The 16,248-nt window shown below is 46.5% G+C and overlaps 1 protein-coding gene across 1 annotated transcript in view; it reads left to right on the forward strand.

Annotated features, from left to right (window-relative positions):
* Nucleotides 1-6,571: 6,571 nt before the first annotated feature.
* LOC144756274 (carnitine O-acetyltransferase-like) overlaps nucleotides 6,572-16,248 on the forward strand; it is a 177,215-nt gene continuing 167,538 nt past the window's right edge. The window contains exon 1 of the mRNA XM_078645930.1: nucleotides 6,572-7,025. Coding sequence (XP_078502056.1) covers nucleotides 6,978-7,025 — 48 coding nt within the window. The 5' untranslated portion in view covers nucleotides 6,572-6,977. The remainder of the gene's footprint in view (nucleotides 7,026-16,248) is intronic.

Here is a 16,248-nt window from a genome sequence, read left to right on the forward strand (position 1 = left end):
AAGGGGTCTATTTTTGTTTAACCAGAAAGCAACTTTATTTTTGAGATCCCGATAGGATTCTGGTAAATCTTCCCTAGTGGTTGAGACACCTGTTAGGACAATCGTATAAGGAGTAGCCTCAGGAGGTAAGTCGATGCAAGGGGGGCCCTGTTTTTTAACCTTCTGGACTAAGGCAATGGAGTTTTTGTCTTGACTTCCCGATGCTCTAGTGCTTGACTTAGTCAGGGGGGTCGATTTAGAATTACCCTTCGCAGGGTTCACTTGGGCAACAGTGACAGACTTGGTGTTAAGTATTGTGTCATCTTTCGAGCTCCCACCCCTAGAGCTTACCCCTACAGGATTATTTGTGACAGGCTGAGTATTAGTTTGTTTGGCAGGTGCCTGAAGTGGCTGCTTAGTTGTAACAACAGCTCCCCGGGGTTTTAGTATGCTAGATGGAATAGAGGGTGTAACTTGAGCATTTACTAGCTTATTTAATAGGCCAGTATTAGCGTTAACAAGATTCTCCAATAAATCCAGTTTCGAATTCATAAGTCTAGTTCGTTCTAAAAGGGGTAGCATAAGTGTTTTTACTAATAATTCCATTTTACTTAGGAGGCCATCATCTTTACTGTTACACTCAGGGTTAGTAACTAAGTTCCTATATGGTACTTGAAGGGGAGGCAGAGAACTACTTATGACCAGTGGGGGTTGGGAGCAGGTAATTGTTTCTGAGGCAAGGATGAGCTGGGGTATACTATTTTTTTGGGGAATTTTTTAAGTACCCCCCATCTGTGAGCCCTTCCTTATCTTCCTCTTGCAGGGCATATTCCTTTGGGACTCTCCATTAGTAGATTCAAGTTGAACTGGGCTAGCATTTAACACACTATCCCCATCCCCACTACCAGAAGAGACACTAGATTGTGAGCCACCATCAGGTGAGTTCAAAAATGATCCCTCAACCTCGGGGTGCACATCTACCAACACAGGGTCCAGATACTGGTTAGGAGTAGTAGTGGATGCATGGGGGCTGACCACTGATGCAATGCGACCTATAGAGGAGCGTTTCCCCGTAATAAGATCTAGCGATAGCCGTTTCTTGGCAAAGGCTATCTCCTTTTCCAAAATACCGGTCGCCTTGATTAAAAAAGCGTCCAGGGGACCAGTTACCACCCCGCTAGAAGTCTGCAATTGCACTGATCTTTCTTTACCCGAACGTAAGGGCATGTTTCAAAATGACAAAAAGGAGGCCGACAATTTATGAAGGGAGCCAAAGGTGAGCCACAATACCTCCCAGGAAAAGTAGAAAAAGACAAAAAGACAGGATCAGCAGAACAAGGGAGGTGGCCCAACCCAACCTCGGCCGACCTCGGACGGCCTCAGACGGCCCGCCCTTTGCCCGGGCTTCGCCCCGTGCTCCGTCCCGCGGGCGTCCCACGGTGGCGTTATGGGTGTTCCTGAAGTGGAGGTGGAGGATGGGCGGGAAGAGGCACCAGGTGCGCGTGATGACAAAAGCGCAAAGAGCCCTGGGCCTCGCAGTCCCGCTCCCCCGAGTCCAACAGCAGTTTTAAAAAGCAATATGGGCTCCGGCTCTCTAGTCTGCAGCAGTCCCGAGGAAATAAAACAGGAGAACAAGATCTTTAAAAGTTAAACGCCTGGTGAAGAGAGTTCCTTCCCAACGACTTCGAGCGGAACCCGCGGAGCGGGGGTCGCGAATCGTTTTTGAAGTCCAACCAGGTCAGCAGGGTCAGCAGGGAGGAGGGGCGGGAAGAGGCACCAGGTGCGCGTGATGACAAAAGCGCAAAGAGCCCTGGGCCTCGCAGTCCCGCTCCCCCGAGTCCAACAGCAGTTTTAAAAAGCAATGTGGGCTGCGGCTCTCTAGTCTGCAGCAGTCCCGAGGAAATAAAACAGGAGAACAAGATCTTTAAAAATTAAACGCCTAGTGAAGAGAGTTCCTTCCCAACGACTTCGAGCGGCACCCACGCACTCATAACCAGCAGACTGGACTACGGCAACGCCTTCTACGCTGGAATCAACAGAACCTTGTTGCACACGCTCCAAACCATCCAGAACGCCGGAACAAGACTTGTCCTAGGGACACCACGACACAAACACATGACCCAACACCTACAAGACCTCCACTGCTCCCCGTCGAGAAGAGAGTGACCTTCAAACTTCTCACCCATGCCTACAAAGCCCTCCACAACATCTGACCCAAATACCTCAACGAGAGAGTCTCCTTCCACGTACCCAAGAGGAACCTCCGCTCCGCCGACCTCACCCTGGCAGAGAACCCCCGCATCCCCAGAAACAGAGCAGGCGGACCAGCCTTTTCCTACATCGCAGCAAAGACCTGGAAGAGTCTCCCAGCGAACATCAGATGCTCCCCCAACCTGCACACCTTCAGGAAGAACCTCAAGACCTGGCTCTTCAACTGATCGGAGCTGCGCACCCCCACCCCACCCCCAGGGCCTTGGGACCCTCACAGGTGAGTAACGCGCTTTATACGCCCCCTGATTGATTGATTGATTGCTTATTCTAAAAGGTCTTCATTGAAAAGGAGGAAAGCTGTCCTGTAAAATATATCTCCAACTACAATAAATAAATGTGTAAATAATTGTATAATTAAATGTGAAATAAATACACAGACCAAGGTAATGTATTAATTTGACTTTGGTCTTTCGAAATAATTGTTTCCAAACTATTGCAGCCAGATTCTTTTAATGATATACTTTCTAAAAGTGGCATTTTCAACCACACAATAGAAAAATCAGCTTTACTAAAAGATGCATTTTTACATTCTGAGCTCCGGCATACTAAACTCCATTTCTCTAACCTGTCCCAAAGAGGCGTTATACTTGTAAGATGTTTAAAATGTATCTCCCATTCTATCCTATGAGACAGACAGCCTTTCAATAGAGAAAACTAATTACACTGTATTTCACTATAAAGACATGTCACACACATCAGTACATGTCCTACCTTTCATATGCACTGCACCCTGCCCATAGGAGTACCTTGGGCCTACCTTAGGGGGAACTTACATGTAATAAAAGGTAAGGTTAGGGCTTGGCAAGTGCACATGGCAGTAAAAATTGTGTGGCAGGTATGAGATACCTTTACCAGGCTACTTCTGCGGGTGGCACAATCAGTGCTGCAGCCCCACTAGTAGCAATTGATTTACATGCGCTGGCACTCTCAGTGCACTTTACTAGGGACTTACCAGTAAATCAAACATGCCAACCATGGAAACACCAATCCATAGCATAATTTACAGGAGGAGCACTTGCACTGTAACACTGAGCAGCAGTGAGAAAGTGTGCAGAGACACTAAACCAGCAAAAACAGAGTCAAAACCAGGAGGTCAGAAAGCAAAAATACAGTAGAAAAACACCACAAAAGAGCCAAGTCCAACACATATTAATTAAATAGCTTTCTAATAAGCTGTGATAACTAGCTTGGTCTTGGAACACAAAATACCTTGCCTAACTCTGTTTTAAGTTGACCGTCTCTGTAAACTAGACAATGTGCTAAATTTGGTGAAATCTGCAGTGACAGCTGGTGAAAAAACTAGACTCTCCCTGCAAATCTGGGGCACCTGGTCTCCCTAGCTGCGCAGCCATTCCTCAAAGCAAAAAGCATGTTTCTCATGCACCTTATCAAGATCCTTCTTCAAACTATGAAGCTACATTTATTAAAACAACCCTGGCACAGAACTACGCTGATGCACGAACTCCAGTCCCAGCATGCCCCAAAACTGGTACCAGGATGCTTGTTTCAGGTCCAAGGAGGACCTGGCTTGGCAGTTCGGTCTGGACTGTTCCCATGAGGCACAGGGTCAAGACTGATTTACCTCCTCAGGTCAAGCAATCAAAACCTGTTAGTGCCATGCAAGATTAATGAATCTAGAATGGGAGGGCGTCTATTTTCCTATCTAGCCCCCCTTTGATTGGAACAGGTTGCCAGAAGAGATACGTTGCTGTACCTCTCTGGGACTCTTCAAAAAAAGCCTAAAAACCTGGATGTCTTAGGGGTTTGCATTGCTCCTGGTCCCTGTTGGTGTCATGCCATGGGGCCGAGAGATCCTCCTGGGGATGATACATCGCGCCATACAAGTGCTAAATAAATAAATAACATAAATATGGCTGGGTATAAACTGGGGGTGGCATGGTGAGCAAAAGAATGATGGATTTAACCCAGATCTATTCACTGGGGGTGAATGTTTGATTTGCTCTGCATTCTGTCCATCATCTGTGTGTCTTTGGCTTTCTCTTTTGCTTTCTTGCCCTAAGTGCGCCAGGTATGCCCAGACGTGGGTCCTGGACTCACTGTGCCACTGGATTCAAGCTAGCCTGGATGATGAGGGGTGATGCCCCAAAACCGGTCCTAGGATGCTTGTTTCTGGTTCAGGGAGGACCTGGCTCAGCAGTTCAGTCTGGACTGTTCCCATTAGGCACAGGGTCAAGACTGATTTGCATATGGCTGGGTCTAAACTGGGGTGGCATGGTGAGCAAAAGAACAATGAATTTAACCTAGATCTATTGACTGGAGGTAAACGTTTGATTTGCTCTGCATTCTGTTCATCATCTGTGGGTCCATGCAGTGGTGTGATGCTCTAGTCCAGGTTTTTTTTTCTTTGAACTCTGAGACTTGTAATCTTGTGTATTCCATCACAAAACATCAAGCATGGACCTGGGAAACTTGGCATCACTGCACTTGAACGTTTTACAGCAAAATAAGCTTTTCCAAATACAAAGAGGTCCTGGCTAAAAAAACAAGCATTGGCATAGCCAATAGGTCTCGCCTTTGGGACCGTATAAGTTTTTAACCATGCAACAGTAGATGTAGTTGCACCAAGGATACTGTGCTGAATAACAAAACACTTATAAGGCCCCCAAGGCGAGACCTATTGGCTATGCCAATGCTTGTTTTTCATAGCACAGCACGCCACTGATACCGTGGTGGCTGTGCCTTTAGTTTGTTGTTTGCGGCCCGAACGCTGATGCAATTTTTTCTTAATATTTATTCACTTTTTTGTTTACAAGCGTCCCATACAGTGCAGCCCCCGTGAAGTGCCTGCCATCGGGGAGCCCAGGCTGCGCCGCCATCTTCCGCCCGTCGGTGCCCGGTGCTGCGGCTGCCCCTCCGCCCGCCCGTCCACCCACCGCACTCCGGGCCGCGCCGACCCCCCCTGACTGCTGAGGCGAGTGACAGGCATGAAATAAACAATGGCGGTTCGGGAAGAGTCAGCTGCGGTGGCTGACCTCTGTGAGAGCCGTGGTTGCCGGACATGCAGGAAGAGCATGTTGTGCTTCTGCTGGGGGGTGGAGCAGGAATGCTGAGGTTTGAGTAGTGGGGCGTAGGAGAACGGCGGCTGCCCGTCCGGCCTCTCTGCACAGATCAGTGGTTGGTGTTCTGCTGGCTGTGTGATGGTTGTGGTGGCTCGAGCTGGTGACGGGGATTAGTGAGGGAAGCCTGGCCACTCCAAGGGTTAATGCTGACTGCTGAGGCGAGTGACAGGCATGAAATAAACAATGGCGGTTCGGGAAGAGTCAGCTGCGGTGGCTGACCTCTGTGAGAGCCGTGGTTGCCGGGCATGCAGGAAGAGCACTTTATGCTGTTGTGAGGGACAAGGGGGATTGCCTGTTGTGAGCAGAGCCTGGTGGGGGGCGGGAATGCGAGCGAGGGGAGGAGAATGGAGGGGGAGGCAAGACAGAGGCAAGGAGTGTGGCAAATGGCCGGAGGGAAGCCGGAGAGACATGGGAGAAGCTGCTAATTAGGGGAATGGGAGAAGCCGCAGAGCGCACGCTGGGCGAAGCTTTTTGATGTGCTGTGCGGCCGTGAATGCGAGTGCCTGTTTGCTCACGTGATTCACGTGAACTTAAAGAAAACCGCACGAACGAAACCCTTGGTTTCACGAGTTTTTTGAGCACTTGAATTCTCGCTCTCTCAATGCGCTTGCGCGCATTGATAGGTCGCGAGACCTAAAAAAACCTGGTGATGTTACAAATACACGTGCAGCTCCTATCAGGTAGTGAGTACCTGCACTTCTTTCATTTGAAAGGTAGAGGGCCTGCACTTTTCAGCACTGCTGCAATACGTTTAAGAGGAGTGTACCGGAACTTCTCAGGAGCAAACAGATACGTTGAAGAGTGAGTACCTGCACTTGTATATTTCCAATTAAAGCACTGGACTCGGAGCTACGTGACAGTTGTGCCCAGGAGGCCTGTACCTCTTCCCCGACCCCCACAAACCGCCTCCACTATGGCCGGTATGGTATTGCTGAGGCTGACTTTGGCTACCTACAAGTGCATTCAAATAAGACGTGCATGCATGTTCCGCACGTGACGTACCAGGCTGCTTCACCAGCAGTGTTTACATTGTACGCGCACTTCCGCACATCCCCGAGCGCCCCTCCTATCTATAGTCCCTTTTAGTCTCCGCCCACATCCCCATCCAATAATGTCAGCACACTTTACCATCACTCACAGCCAGGCGAGCGGAGGGTGCCAATGCAAGCACTTCAAGTTTATTAAATACATGCATATTATGGAAGTCACTACCCCGTTCCTAGTCCCGCCCCAATGCACGAGTCCCCTCCCCTTACCCCACAGCCTTCCACCTTGCCCTTCCCCCACCCACTCCTGTCTCTTTCTTTCTTTCCTATTTTCTGCCACTTCTTTCGTACGCGCCCCCCCCCCCCTCACTCCCACAGCCGCCTGCCTTAAGGAGCCTGCAGGCCACGGCCGGCCCACGGGGTGTGGCCGACCTGCCCCCGCCTCGGCCCTGGAAGTGCTCTGCGGACTGCGCCCGGGTCAGAGCTCAGCTTTAACGAAACCTCCCTAAAAGTTTCTGCTTTTTTGTGCACCCCCAGGCTCGGCGCGGGGGAGGCAGCAGCAGGGCAGCCCTGGCTTCCGGCACAGGGCGGAGGGCGCTGCTCGCCACGTCTATTGCACGCTGTGTTTAGGGGGGCCCGGCGCCCCTAGGAGCTCTCCAGCATGCTGTGGATACCACGGCTCCGCAGCCCTGCCTCCCGCATGCTCCTGGTAAGACAGCCCCCGGTGCACAGATGCCTCCTCCATGAGCAGTGGGGTGCAGGGGGGCGATGGTACAACAGCTGCTACAGGCAAACTTGTTTCCCAAGCTGTTGTGTTGGCCAGCTGGAACACGTGACCTTCTAGTGTTGTTTGTTCTGCTCATTGGAGTGTCAATTCCTCCACGTGCCAATGTGTGCGATTCAGTGACAGGACACTTTCCCCTCTTCTTGTACGTCAGTTTCTCTGCTTGTCTTATCACTTTTCGTTATGCATTTCCAGTTTTCTCTCTGCGTGGAAGTTTTGTTTTCTTTTTGTCTGCGTTCCATTTTTCGGTTTGCATGCAATTTCCCCTCTCTGCCTGTCAGTTCGGCCGTGGTTGCTTGTCCATATTTCTCTCTGTATGTCACCTCTTTATTTAAGCCTTTTATTTGCGCCACAACTTACCTTTTGGTTGCTGTGTGTCTACATAACTTATTCTGTTTAAGCAAATTGGAGCTATCACAGTAACCTTGAAAGGTCGTCTAACTTTGCATGTTTAGCTCTTAGAAATCTGACTCTGCTCTATACTTGCTCTATATCTGGCGGTCTTTTGCACCTCGGTGTGTCTTTATGTTGCCCTTATCTGTGGAGGCCTCAAGTGCCAAGGGTTTGCCTCTGCTGCCCTTATCTCTGGGGGACTCTGTTACCTCGGGTGTGTTTGTGTTCTGCCTTTTTCTCTAGGGTCCTCTGTTCCCTAGGTTGTGTTTGGGTTCTGACCTCTTCTCAAGGGGCCTCTGTTGCGTTTGGGTTGACTCCTCTTCTCTTGGGGCGTCTGCTACCTAGGCTGTGTTTGGGTTCTGCCCTCTTCTCTAGGGGTTTCTGTTCCCTAGGTGTGTTTAGGTTCTGCCCTCTATACAAGGGGTTTCGGTTCCCTAGGCTGTGTTTAGGTTCTGCCCTCTTCACAAGGGGTTTCTGTTCCCTAGGCTGTGTTTGGGTTCTGACCTCTTAACAAGGGGCCTCTGTTCCCTAGACTGTCTGTGGGTTCTGTCCTCTACTGAAGGGACCTCTGTTCCCTAGGTTGTGTTTGGGTTCTGTCCTCTTCTCTAGGGGCCTCTGCTAGGGTTTTATCTTCTTCTCAAGAGACCTCTGTTCCCTAGGTTGTGTTTGGGTTTCGTCCTCTTCTCAAGGAGACTCTGTTCCCAAGGCTGTATTTGGGTTCTGTCCTCTTAAGGGGCCTCTGTTCCATAGGTTGTTTGGGTCCCGTCCTCTTCTCTTGGGGCGTCTGCTACCTAGGCTGTGTTTGGGTCTGTCCGTTTCTCTAGGGTCCTCTCCTACCTAGGCTGTATTTGGGTTCTGTCCTCTTCTCAAGGGGCCTCTGTTCCCTAGGTTGTGTTTGGGTTCTGCCCTCTTCACAAGGGGCCTCTGTTCCTAGGCTGTGTTTGGGTTCTGTCCTCTTCTCTAGGGGGTTCTGTTCCCTAGGCTGTGTTTGGGTTCTGCCCTCTTCACAATGAGCCTCTGTTCCTAGGCTGTGTTTGGGTTCTGCCCTCTATACAAGGGGTTTCTGTTCCTAGGCTGTGTTTGGGTTGTGCCCTCTTCACAAGGGGTTTCTGTTCCCTAGGCTGTGTTTGGGTTCTGCCCTCTTCACAAGGGGTTTCTGTTCCCTAGGCTGTGTTTGGGTTCTGCCCTCTTCACAAGGGGCCTCTGTTCCCTAGACTGTCTGTGGGTTCTGTCCTCTACTGAAGGGACCTCTGTTCCCTAGGTTGTGTTTCGGTTCTGTCCTCTTCTCTAGGGGCCTCTGTTAGGGTTTTGTCTTCTTCTCAAGGGACCTCTGTTCCCTAGGCGGTGTTTGGGTTGTGTCCTTTTCTCAAGGGACCTCTGTTCCCTAGGTTGTGTTTGGGTTCTGTCCTCTTCTCTAGGGGCCTCTGTTAGGGTTTTATCTTCTTCTCAAGAGACCTCTGTTCCCTAGGTTGTGTTTGGGTTTCGTCCTCTTCTCAAGGAGACTCTGTTCCCAAGGCTGTATTTGGGTTCTGTCCTCTTAAGGGGCCTCTGTTCCATAGGTTGTTTGGGTCCCGTCCTCTTCTCTTGGGGCGTCTGCTACCTAGGCTGTGTTTGGGTCTGTCCGTTTCTCTAGGGTCCTCTCCTACCTAGGCTGTATTTGGGTTCTGTCCTCTTCTCAAGGGGCCTCTGTTCCCTAGGTTGTGTTTGGGTTCTGCCCTCTTCACAAGGGGCCTCTGTTCCTAGGCTGTGTTTGGGTTCTGTCCTCTTCTCTAGGGGGTTCTGTTCCCTAGGCTGTGTTTGGGTTCTGCCCTCTTCACAATGAGCCTCTGTTCCTAGGCTGTGTTTGGGTTCTGCCCTCTATACAAGGGGTTTCTGTTCCTAGGCTGTGTTTGGGTTGTGCCCTCTTCACAAGGGGTTTCTGTTCCCTAGGCTGTGTTTGGGTTCTGCCCTCTTCACAAGGGGTTTCTGTTCCCTAGGCTGTGTTTGGGTTCTGCCCTCTTCACAAGGGGCCTCTGTTCCCTAGACTGTCTGTGGGTTCTGTCCTCTACTGAAGGGACCTCTGTTCCCTAGGTTGTGTTTCGGTTCTGTCCTCTTCTCTAGGGGCCTCTGTTAGGGTTTTGTCTTCTTCTCAAGGGACCTCTGTTCCCTAGGCTGTGTTTGGGTTGTGTCCTTTTCTCAAGGGACCTCTGTTCCCTAGGTTATGTTTGGGGTCTGTCCTCTTCTCTAGGGGCCTCTCCTTCCTAGGCTGTATTTGGGGTCTGTCCTCTTCTCAAGGGGCATCTGTTCCCTAGGTTATGTTTGGGTTCTGTCCTCTTCTCTAGGGGCCTCTGTCCCCTAGCTTGTGGTGGTGTTCTGTCCTCTTCTCTAGGGGCCTCTGTTCCCTAGCTTGTGTCTGTGTTCAACCCTTTTCTCTAGTGTTCTGTCTTCTTCTCTAGTGGCTTGTGAAACCCGGAAACAAGTTATTCTACAATTTTTGGCTTTATCGCCAGCCCCTGACCTAATTTTGGTCCTAGCATAATGATGGTCTGGTGTCTGAAAGTAATTGCTGATCCCCTAATGCTTAATCTGTCTATGTGAGGCACTTGTAAATGGGTGTAGTTGGAAATGAAAACCTTATGTTTGAGGACCATGTATTTACTAAAAATCAAAGCATGTATTTGATAAAAAAATATATATTTTACTCATTAGTTTTCACCTGCCCAGTGCGTGCACTGTGCTTTAGAAATCTATTGATTTTAATAAAAACTTAAAAGGGACTTGCATTCCGCCTTCTCTCTTTCCTGGCTTCTCCTTGGTTCCTGTGCGTGCCACTTAACTTTTCTCCATTTCTATTGGCTGTAGCATATTTTCCTGCATTTACCAAGGCTTGTTCCTTGTCTGCTTCTCTGTTTCCCGCTGCCGAAATACTGTTAGTATCCGCTTTGGTGAAACTATATTTTTATAAAGTTTCGCCTTTAATTCTTGCAGCATATTTATATAACACCCGGAGAGATTAACAGCCTTATTCATCAACGGGCCGTTTTGCGAGCCCCTAATAGCGATTCATAGCGAATCGCTATTGAGGACTCGCAAAACGGTATTCATGTAGGAATTGCTAAATAAATAGCGATTCCTACACATTCCTTATTTGCGAGTAACAATTTGCTACTCGCAAATAAGGAATAACTCCCCATTCATTCCTATGGGCCAAAAGGCCCATAGGAATGAATGGCGAGCATCCCTTATTTGCGAGTAGCAATTTGCTACTCGCAAATAAGATAGCGATTTTAAGGGTGCCAGGGGTGTCCAAAGGACACCCTGTAGCACCCCTTAAATGCACATTTGAACAGGTGTTGCGCACACACATGTCCAAAGGACATGTGTGTGTGTAACATGCAAAAGAAAAAAATGCACTAAAGTGCTTTTTACACTATTTTCGCAATTTACCACCAAGTCAGACTTGGTGGTAAATTGAGACCAAATATTGCGATTTCGCTATTTCTAATTGGTTGATGAATTGCATTTAAGGAATCTCTATTAGAGATTCCTTAAATCCAATTCCTCGCAAATATGCGATTTCGGTAATAGTGATTTTTGCATTTGGGATGATGAATCCCAAATGCAAAAATCGCACTCGCAAAGGGCCAGAATCTGGCCCTTTGCAAGCGCAAATCAGCTTGATGAATCAGGCTGTAAGTGATTTGCATAGAATCACAGGATGTTGCGCAGCGCTGCCAAGACTCGAAAAGGGATCCCCAGCTCTTGAGTCAGCAGCTGTGGCTGCTGCGCCACATCCTCTCCACTCCCGTGTTATCTGTCGGGAGCTCTGCGGGACGATGATTGATGAAAATTGCTCTTGATATATTACATAGGCGAAACGGATACATTACCAAAGCTTGTTTTTTGTATGCAAGTGACAATGTTTTTCTTTTGGGGAATTGAGTTTGTTTCCTCAAAAACGAAAAGCATATTTGATAGAGAAATGTAGGCATTTTAAGTAATGTGTGTGATGTTTAAATCCAATCCAAAATGATTGTGCTTCTAAAATGTTTTCTGCTCTGATATTTGAATGACAGTTCATGCTGAGTTGGGGTGAGCTAATGCTGTTAGGCCCCTTGTGCCATAGGACACTTGCTGCTATAGCTGGTACTTCATTAGTAGCATGTAAGCATTTCATATTGTTTTTATTAAAATTATTGTAGATAACCCTGATGAGGTAGGGTTCTCTCTATTGGTTGTCTTGCATGCGGCATTCACTATTGCAATTCTGCCAGACCTTGATGATAATTGTTGTAGGTCAGAATGACTTTCAGACACCAGAAGTAATTTTCTTTTCAGAAAAAGTTGGCAACCCCCAGGTCTAAGACCTGGGTTAATGGTGTTCAATGTTTATACTGAAGCATAACGGCATTCCATTCCTGTGTTCCCACATTACACAATACATTGTGCTCCATGTTCAGGTAACTTTAGTTGAGGTTAGTCTGTTGGAACATCAGGCTGGAGGTCGGATATCGTCTCGCAATAAACCTAAGATGCTTGTACGGCCTGGAATCCTAACCTCTATCTGGACCAGAGTTGGTTCAATTAATTGTAGATTGAGAGGTGTAAAGGATTTGCCAGTATAGTAAGTGATAGATGGGGACATTAGTTTACTTGGGTGAGAACCTTCCACTTTATGATGGTTTTCAAATTCAGAGTTTCAGAATGATGCTGGGCCTAAATATAGTTGTTAGTGACTTCAAATGTTACAGCTACTAAATTGGTTATTGGGGCAATTGAGCTATCTACTGAGGATTTGACCTACTGGATGGACTTGCATATTGCTACGACTGAAGGATGTGAGTTGTGAATTCATTTAGACAGACAAATTGCTTCATTTATTAAATACTTTGGCATAGTTTGTTGCCAAGATTTAGGTTTCAAGTTTTTGCCTTCAGCTAGGAGCTTGAGTTCTTCTGTTCAATATTCGTTATTAGAAACAGTGGCTTGGCTTTCTGTCTTCTTTTAGCCCAACACTTGGGCACAACTACTTGACATGGTGTAATTTAGGACTGATTGTGCTTGATTAAGTGATCTGAAATGGAACATAGAAAACAATCTCCGAACAGGCGTGCATTGCTATTATGGTTGAACAGAATATTTTGCCACACCTGGTGACCTGCCTAGTTTATGTATGTTTTAGCTATTAGATGGTAAAGATCTAATCCATTGAGGAAATGTGTTAAAACATTCATAATACTGGTGTTAAGGAAATAGACTGTATGAAGGCCTGCCTAAAATTACAGTGGAAGATGGCAACCAACAGGGAGCTAATGTATTTTAAATGCCAATGGCCATACTGGAGAAACATTTCACACCAGAAGTTAAGGTGGTATTGGAACGTAACAAGCTTTTTGCATGTATTCAAAGAGTTGAAGAGGAAAGGATAAGTTGTGCAGCAGCTCTTACGGGGTGGTCTGTGATTTGTGAATTTGGGTCACTCAATGATGGCTGCTTGGAGATTGAATTGTGAGGAGGAAAAAGAACGAGCATCAGAAGTGAGCACTATGTTTGATAATGCTTTTCTCTAACCACTCCACACTAGATTACGCCATTCAGATTGTAATAGGAACTGAACATACAGCTGTGTAGAAAGCAAATGATTTTGGAGGTGAAACAATTTGTCAAAATACTCCAAAGTTAATTTATGGTACAGTGATTGCATATGATTTTCACACTGCCTAATACATGCCAATATGTGTTTCGCTGGCCAACTGCTTTTTCAAGGCTCACTCACTCAGTCATTCGTATTCTTCAGTAGATCAAATACAGTACTCTCTCAGTTTAAGCCTCACTAAATTAGCAACAAACAACCAGCCCTTAATTCCAAACATGCAGTCTCCCAAAAATGTGAAACCTGTTTCTCCTCAAGATTTAATTGGCTCTAAATATTTACACCATACAAAACTACAAATATATTCGATTCCTTAATTTGAAAATTATGTGAGCCTCTTCTTCACCGGATCTAAACAGTCCAAACTTGCAATCACTGCTTTTCCGGATAAAGTCTGTTGAGTTATCTCCTCACATTAACTGCTATTGCTTTTCAACATTGTCTAAATATTCAAAATGTCGCTCAGATTGACTTCGGCTAGCATGACTGACAAGCATCGGAAGTGAGCACTATGTTTGCTATTGCTATTTAGAATGTCACTCGGACAGCCTTTCAGCTATTGATGCTAGCATCGTAAATTAACCTTCGAATATTTTGACAATTATTCGATAATAATTCTTTGTAACGAACAAACAATGTGTATTTTGATCACCTTCAAAAACATTTGTTTTGTACATAGAATTAACCTATAGAGCAACTAATGTCCCCGGGGGTGAAGTGCGGGGCACTATCCTGGTTTACCCTACACCAATTTTCCATACAACTATGGGCCGTATGCATGAACACTTTTTCCCATAGACACAGAATTGGCAAAACCCTTTGATGCATCTGGCCCTATGTAGCTAAAGGAACTTGTACTTCTAAAATGTAATGTGATGAAATGAAACAAAAGTTGAAGATGTGAAAAATTAAGAAAAAACAACGAAGATTATTGAGGGAAACAGAAAAAGACAAACATTCACAACAGTAGCAAGAGTTGTGAAATGGTATTGTCAGTAGAGGCAACAATTGAAATCAAGAAACAATGGATCAACATGAAGTCTGGAGACATTGTGTGGAAAAACTTAAAACAACTAGTGAAGAACTAGAAAAACGTCACGCCCACTGGAAATTAGTGGTAAAAATGTAAGAGTGTTGGCTGACTCGATGTTTGTTTTCATTAATCTCACCAGACTCCCATCTCAAAGACATGGGAGGAAATGTGCATAGTGTAGCTGTCTGATATGAAAGCAAGTGGTTACAGGGGCAAAGAAATGGAGATAATCGGGTGATATGAGCAGGAATAATGCAGAAAGAGTGTATGTGTGTATTACGGAAGGTGAATAGTACTCATTAGGATTGCAACATGAAAAATATTTTGGTCTTGTATGTAATCCTAATATTAAAGAACCAGTGGCGGTAGTGGAGGCCACCTTGGAAGAAGAATAATTTGATTGATTTCCTACAGGTTTCTCAGATAATCTACTTAAGGCGTCTTTGGACAACCTAGTGTGCTTGAAAGAGGTTCAGGTGACGAGCTAGCAAGGGTTTGGAGAAGGTTTTCTGGTCCAAGAACCAAGTGAAAGTCTGGCTCAATGAGGTCCATTTCATTGCTAATGACATGCACCTCTCGCTGTATCAACCGGTCTATTGAAGTTGCTTTTGCAGGAGACGGCGAGACAAAGTCAACGATCCCAATGCTTGCTTTTCATCATGATGCTAACACTTGGTGCGGGATAAAGCAAAATCTGACAGCTTTTGGTCCAAATTGTTTTCCGAAAGCCCCATACTCTGAGCCTGCAGTCGAAAGGGGGGTGGCCCATTCCAGCTTGCTCTGGGCCCACCCTTGGCCTTAGCTTCGTCCGGTAGTGTCCCAGCGCGTCCTCCAAGGTGGGACTCAGAAAAGTGCTTTATAACGCCTCCTAATTCGTATCAGATGCACCGTGTGACAAAGCCACCTCCTGGATGGAGCCCAATGCCCAAGCGCCAGAGACACTAAATCACCTGCGATGCGGGACTCGGCAATGGTCTTTATACGCTTTCTAAATGGTATCGCCTGCACGGTGTGGCTATGGACACCTCCTGGATCTCAATGGCTGATGGAGAGTCCCAAGCGCCAGCAAGACACGGAACACGGAAGTATTCACAGAGAGCATGTGCAGAGTAGATAAAGTAAAGTAAAGTCCACATTTGTAAAGCGCACAATCACCCGTAAGGGTCTCTAGGCGCTGGGGGCCGTCGGGAAGATTAAGCGAGCTATTGCCCAGAGTCACATGGTGGTGGGCTAACCTGCCGCCGGAGCCGGGGATCGAACCGTGGTCCCCAGATTCCAGCGTCAGTCGCGCTTCACTATACTAATATTAAAGATCAACTAACGTAACTTTTCAGATGAGGTGTGTTTTCCAAATACTTGTCTAAATAGCATCAGCCAAAGTGGACAGAGGGATAGTTTTAGCTCACAGGAGTGAAGAGCCAGAAGGAAGAGTAGGGTCTGCATCGAGGAGGCTTAGAGGGACAGGACAGGGTATATTCAATGATGGAACAAGAAGCTTCAGATTTTTATGGGCAAAGCAACACTTTACTTTAAAACGTAAGTGTGGGAGTTGCAAGATAGATTCACAAATCTACGGTCCATATTTTAAATGTGAGAAAGGGTTGGAAGGAAAGACCATGCCTGCTTATCTAAAAAAGGATGTTGAATGTATATGGTAAAGGATTAAGGAATATCATGGGCAACTGTCTCCAGATTACCGATTTGAAGAGGGTAAGGAGAATGTAAAGAAGTACATTTAGTATTGGTGGTCTTAATGGAAGAAGAATATTCTTCTTGAGTGAGTGGGACAGTGCACTGAGGTAAGATCAGATTCTAGGGAAAGTGAAGGAACTAGTTGTAAATGTATGGATTAATGGTGAGCCATTAGATGGAGATGTAATGAGGTTTCATATAGATGCAAAGAGCTGAGTGTTAAAGAGGTTATTAAGAATATATCAGATTGTTCCTTAAGTAAGGCTAAGGATGTTGATAATCAAATTAGCACATGAAGGATGTTCTGCAAAGAATACGACAAAGGACAGGTTGAGATGATCTATTTGATCAAGTTAACCGTGAATTAGAAGCTGTGCAGGGAAACTGTTATGAATGTG

The sequence above is a fragment of the Lissotriton helveticus genome, chromosome 5_1 (genome assembly GCF_964261635.1).
Source record: "Lissotriton helveticus chromosome 5_1, aLisHel1.1, whole genome shotgun sequence".
NCBI lineage: Eukaryota > Metazoa > Chordata > Amphibia > Caudata > Salamandridae > Lissotriton > Lissotriton helveticus.